The 6,000-nt window shown below is 48.0% G+C and overlaps 1 protein-coding gene across 5 annotated transcripts in view; it reads right to left on the bottom strand.

Moving 5' to 3' along the window:
- Positions 1–206: 206 nt before the first annotated feature.
- Positions 207–6,000, bottom strand: part of Atp8b5 (ATPase, class I, type 8B, member 5) — a 119,998-nt gene continuing 114,204 nt past the window's right edge. For 2 of the 5 annotated variants that reach the window (NM_001431282.1, NM_001431283.1), the window contains 6 exon segments: positions 210–1,240; positions 1,338–1,468; positions 2,490–2,628; positions 2,790–3,035; positions 3,878–3,961; positions 5,736–5,959. In NM_001431282.1, coding sequence (NP_001418211.1) covers positions 1,067–1,240; positions 1,338–1,468; positions 2,490–2,628; positions 2,790–3,035; positions 3,878–3,961; positions 5,736–5,959 — 998 coding nt within the window. In that variant the 3' untranslated portion in view covers positions 210–1,066. 5 annotated transcript variants of the gene reach the window in all.

The raw sequence follows: 6,000 nt of genomic DNA, 5'->3' as shown, positions 1-6,000 counted from the left end.
AAAAAAGAACCAAAAAAAAAAAAAAAAAAAAAAAGTGTGCTCGGGCTAAGGCCAACACTGACTTTAGGGGCAGAAATGTAGAGTGGGGCTGACAGAGGAGAGGGGAGGGAATGGGGGATCCATAGATGTGCTTATACAGATAAAGCTTCATAGCGATGGCACTCAGGTCATGTTGTCACCAGGCCCCAACACACCATACAAACATCTCTGCTTCAAAATGAACAATTTATTTCTCCATTTATTTCTCCATAAACTTCTTAGAAACAGTTTTTCAAGTATATACAAAGTACATATAATTACTTCTCAAAATTCTTTTACAGAAGACAAACACTTACCAACAGTGGCTTATATCCCTTAAGAAATTATTATTGTAACCCCCGAGTTTGTTCCCCTCTTGCTTCTAAAGCCTGAATAAGCATCAGTTCTTAGATCAGAGGGGTCAGAGGGCAAGAAGGCAGAATTTTGAGCTGTCCTATCCGGGCAGGACCTGCCTTCGTTTTCTTTCCTTTCTTCTTTTTCTCCTTCTTCCTTTTCCCCTCCAGTTTGGTCCAGAAACTCATTCATCTTCTTAAGACCAACTCTTCATAGCTACCCCCTTCTTCACTCCTAGGGCCAACAAAATACTCACCCCACACCCTGAATCTTCCAGATAAGTCTGGGGTAGTATCTGAGTGGGGCCACCTGGGGTCACCTGGGGTCTGGGAAGGGTTACAGTGGCTCTGTGTATGGGAGCGACGGGGCCCAGGCTAAGGTTCTTAGGCCCCACCTCCCTTCTTCTTTCCTGCCCCTTCATGGCATCTGCGTGTGCTTGTCTGGGTTAAGAACTGGAGGGAATCCGGGGGGCTTGGACTTGCCTGTTCTTGGAATGCTGCAGCCCTGGCTGAGGAGCTGACACTGCTTTCCTTACCTTTTCTGGGTACAGCTTTCTGGGGAATGAAGAGGCTGAAGCCCTGGTTTCTGAGGGGCCCTGATCCCTTTTTACTAAGTTGCATAAATAAAAGGGATGAAGAACAACAGTTGACTGAATGAGGGTTTCCCCAAGGGCATCTATGTTTTACAAGGACCTCTAGCGTCTTGTGAAGGCTCTGGATTTCAGCGTCTTGCCAGACGTGATGAGGGCCCCAAAGCCCTGTTTATGGGAGAACGCATAGGCAGAACGTCGAAGGCCTGGGTGTTTTACTTTGATCTGGACTGGGGGTGGCAACGGATGCTTCAAGCAAAAATGGATCCTGTTCAGAACCTATATCCAGAGCATGGGGGACATGGTTTTCAGACATGGAGGCCAAGGCAAAGGGGGTGGTGAGGTCTACCTGTGGAGGTTCCCTTCTCCCACTCACCTTGTCAACATTGATAGGCCAGAGTATGGGTTTGAGAAAGTTGTATCCCATCAAAGGGATCAAACAGAGGACCGAGCTGAGGACGAGGCACAACCACATCTGCGGCTGGTTGAGACCGTTCCTGGCCACACCTGTAGGCAGTCAACCACGAAAGAAGGGGCTAAAGTAGCTCGGGGAAGGAGGAGGTTAGGGTGGGAGAGACCAGCTAGCCCGCAGCTACGTTCCGCTCCCGCAGGAAGTTACTGATCTGCAGACAGCCCAGTCTCCTGAGAGGTACTACACATTCCAAGTCACTACACACTTCACACTTCACAGCTGCTCAGCAGATGCGGCTGGTTTCTCTCTGGTAAGAAGGGGCTGTGGTGGCTGGGACAATTCATGCACCCTTCTATCCCTCTAAAGGCATGGCTGGACAGACAGAGCAGGGGAGAGAGGGTATAGGTCATAAGGCCCCATAGTGCACTTGTGCAGAAAAAGTAGAAAGCACTGTGGCCTGCAAGACAGCTCAGAGGGGAGCATGCCACCAAGCCCGGTTACCCGAGTTCTCTCCCTAGGATACACACAGTAGAAGGTGAGAACCAACTCCTTCAAGTTGTTATTTCCATCTGCCTGCCTGCCTGTCTGTCTGTCACAACAAAATAAATAAGTAATTATATAATAAATAAATGTGACAAAACTAAAAATAAATAGAAATCTTTGGAGAAAAAGTCGAGTCAGTGGCCTGCCGTGGGGTAGGAACCGATCCAGGTGAATGGCAACGAGAGAAGTAGATCCAGGAAGAGACAGTAAGGCAGAGCATGGGAAAGGAGTTGGTGCTGGAATTTCAGGTCTTTTGTTTGAATAAACAAACAAGGCTGGTTGACTGGGACTCCAGTTCCAAGGGGTCTGGCACCCTCACACAGACACACATGCAGGCAAACCATAAACCAACATGCATGATTCTTGCCTGTCACTTGTGAAAGTCGAGTAATCTAAAATACTTGAAAAAAATCGTAAATTCTAAAGTTAAGTATTTTCCTGGAGAGGCTTAGCACCCATTTTGAACAGAGACTATCTTTACTTAAGCATCATAATATAGAGTTTCTCAGTAAACACAGAATTAGCATTTCATCAGTCCCTCCCCACGACAAACACTGGCTGGCCAGGTCTTACCTAGGAAGTTGAAGACGCTGGGGAACATTAAACACAGGCCGTCACTGCACAGTAAGAATAAGATGCAGAAGTAGAGCCCCAGGCTGCCCCACGTGAAGGCGTGGTTTATCATTGTCCAGTAGGTGGTACTCAGAGCGATCTGAAAGGCACTAGTTCATGTGTAATACCGTATGACCTGTCAGCACACCCCCGTCCTCCGAGCCTGACAAAGAAGGCATTCCCTGTTGACCTCCCTTTGCCTCCCTTTCTTGCCATGTAGGCTTCCTGCCCGGTCCCTTGGTCCCACTCTGAGGGTCACACCTGCATTGTCATGACCCAGATCAGGGTGGTCTGCACCAGCAGGGAGAAGGACTGGAAGTCAGAGATGTCCTTCCCATCACTGCGCTCTGAGTTAAACACGGTCCCCATGGGGACAAAGAACAGCACAAAGGAACTGTAGATGCCATGCAGCAAACACTTTATGAATTCCTTTTTGTTGAAGTACAGGTTGTGCTGTCCTGGTTCATACAGCTCTGGGTAGCACAGACTCCATGTTTCATTCACATCCTGGAAACACCACAGGGGAAAGAGGAGGGTCGGAGCTTTTCCACAGGTCCCATCTCCATCTTGCTTCACTGAACCTGCCAGGCTGCCCAGGTATTTCCTCATGGAGTGCTTGAGAAGCAGAGCCCGAGGGCAGAGCAGTGACCACAGCCCTCTCTAGGTGAGGCTCTGCAGTAGAAGAAAGCTTTGAGATGTCTCCACGATGGGAGGCACTTGGAGGCAGTTAGGATTTGGGAGAGGCGAAGGGGGCGGGCGGTATAGCTGGGGGGCAGCTAGAAGGGGGGATGGGGTTGGGAAAGGGAGGAAGTAGGGCTTAAATCCCCGAGATGGAAGTGTTCCTCTCGCTAAATGCTTTGTGTCAAGAACCAGTGGGCGGAGGCAGGGAAAGCCATTAGGGTTAGCAAATCCTCATCTACTGTATTCCTCTTTGGAGACTCTTCTACTGAGGTGTCCAGAAATGGAGCTTGGTAGAAGAGTCGGGGAGAGAGGTAATTTCTAAGAGGATCAGACATGGAGCCCTGGGCTGCTTCCCTGTGTCTTAAGGTACTATGCCCACAGCCCCATGCCTGGTCTTTACACCCACTGAGGTCTTTCCAGCAGCTCTCTCCTCCCTGTGACCTGTGAACAGGCCTCTCCTGTCTCAGTTTCTTGTTTTACCAAGTCTTGGCTCGGTGGCTGTGTTCCTCTCACATATTAGACAACACCCCACTCTCTCTCTTATGATACTACACAGGGGATCAAGTCCTTCCCTGCTCTGGAAATGATTGCCTCCACACCTGACTTCTTCCCCACTCTCTGAGTCCAGGGTTTTTGCCCTGTCTGTGAGGCCCGCTCCTGGGTCTTACCTTTTCAAACAGACTCAAGCCCAGGATGGGGAGGGAGGTGTAGATGAGATTGTAGAAAGTGATGAACCAGATGTCGTAAACTGTCTGGAGGAGAATCAGGGAGACTTTTTAGAGTACACTCTTCATGAAGCCCCAGCTCTGCCTCTCAGGTCCAATGCAGCCCTTTCCTGGTCCCCTACCCCACTACTAGTAGGTTACCACCTACTAATCTAAATGTGTTTGATTAGTTTCTAGAAATGTAATGCCGAGCCCAATATTTATCTTACTCCAGAACCCACATTCCCAGACTGGGGCAAGGCCATACTGGACTTCCAAGTTTGACCTAAAACAACCATCTATGATCTGCACAGTCCCTCTGGGGACCCAGAGCAGTTCCTGGGGAAAGCTAGCTACAGTCCTGAATCTCTAGGAAAACCTTGAGGTTCTTCTCTCTCTTGCTTGGTGGCATCCAGTGGCTTCTGCAACCCTGACCATTTACTAACAGAGCAAGGAGAAAGATGCATGACTTCTTTTCCAGTTTGGAGCCTCACCCTAGAACCTAGTGACGCAGGCTCCTTTCCTTACAATCCACAGGGGCTCACGCTACTCCCTAAGACCAGCTCGGCATGAGTAGGACTGGGGTGTATCTGTCTATGCTGTCTGCTGGTTGGTGGATCCTGCATCTCCCAGGATAGTAAGTCATCAGGTTTTTTTCCTGGTGTGAAGGTTTATATATGCTTGGTTCAGGGAGTGGCACTATTAGAAAGTGTGTCACTGTAGGTGTGGGCTTTAATACCCTAGTCCTAGCTGCCTGGAAGTGAGTATTCTGCTAGCAGCCCTCAGATGAAGATGTAGAACTCTCAGCTCCTCCTGCACCAGGCCTGCCTGGACACTGCCATGCTCCTGCCTTGATGATAATGGACTGAACCTCTGAACCTGTAAGCCAGCCCCAGTTAAATGTCATCCTTATAAGAGTTGCCTTGGTCATGGTGTCTGTTCACAGCAGTGAAACCCTAACTAATACACCTGGGATTCCTTGAAAGACTCCTGAAAGACTTCTCACAGGAAGAAGAGATCTATAACATCAAACTCCACACTTCCTCTAGGTTGTGATTTCATAGTCAAGTGTGAAATGCATTTATCATAGGAACAATTGTGTGTGTGTTGGGGCAGACTCGGTGGCCGCTATAGTTCTAAGTACAGGTGAATACCATGACAACCTGCCTGTCATGATGAGGCTCCTGGAGGCTTACCCAGTATTTAGTTTAGGCTGTATGTATATGGAATATGTATGTGTATGGATGATGTATATGGAATATTGCCATTATTTATCTATAGACTACAAAATATAACCATTTTAAAGGACTGTGGGAGTGTATTATAGCTTTATGATTCTGAAGATTTAAAAGTAAAGATGGATCTCCCAAATTATAATCATAAAATTAAAATCAGTATTGAAAAGTGGTGAAGTCCAGTTCCTGAGGATCTGATACCCTCTTCTGGCCTTTGAGGATACCAGGCGTGCATACAGTAGACATATGTACATGCAGGTACATACTTCTACAACAGGACAAGTACAAAAGCAATAGAAGTGAAGAGTTACTAAGATATATGGACAACAATAGCTGGGTGGCTTTAGATGTTGAGAACCTCCAGCTCCTCTGACTTTTATGTGTGTTGAAAACAGCGTCAGCCCATGGGAGTGTTCCTAAGGTAGCAGTCAGTAACAGAGCCTTTATGCCCTGGAATGTAAGGTTAATGTAGGTTTGGGATTAATGCGGGGTAAAGAGATGGATGGTAGCACTTTATACACTGGCTTCTAGAGAAGAACTATGACTGTCTGGCTAGCTGGAATGGAGAGCCCCGCCTAGTCTCTTACCTGTGCGGAGAAGCCGTTGAAGAAGGCGTACCAGAAGTGCACCAGGGTAAAGGCAAAGTTTTTGTAAAAGAAGTAGCTGAGAAACTTGCACATGCGATTGTAAGACCAGCGGCCGTGCACCAAGAGTAGGCGCTGAAGGTAGCGGAACTGACAGAAGGAAAAGTCACTGCTGAGCGTGGCCTGCATCCCTTCCTGGCCGCTGATGCCAACCCCGATATGAGCAGCTGAAATGAGAGCCCAGACATTTCTAAAACAGGAAGAGTTT

This window comes from Rattus norvegicus, chromosome 5 (assembly GCF_021556685.1).
Source record: "Rattus norvegicus strain SHRSP/BbbUtx chromosome 5, alternate assembly SHRSP_T2T, whole genome shotgun sequence".
NCBI classification, from domain to species: Eukaryota; Metazoa; Chordata; class Mammalia; order Rodentia; family Muridae; genus Rattus; species Rattus norvegicus.
Note: the sequence above shows the minus strand (reverse complement) of the source record. Positions and strands in the feature narration are given on the sequence as shown.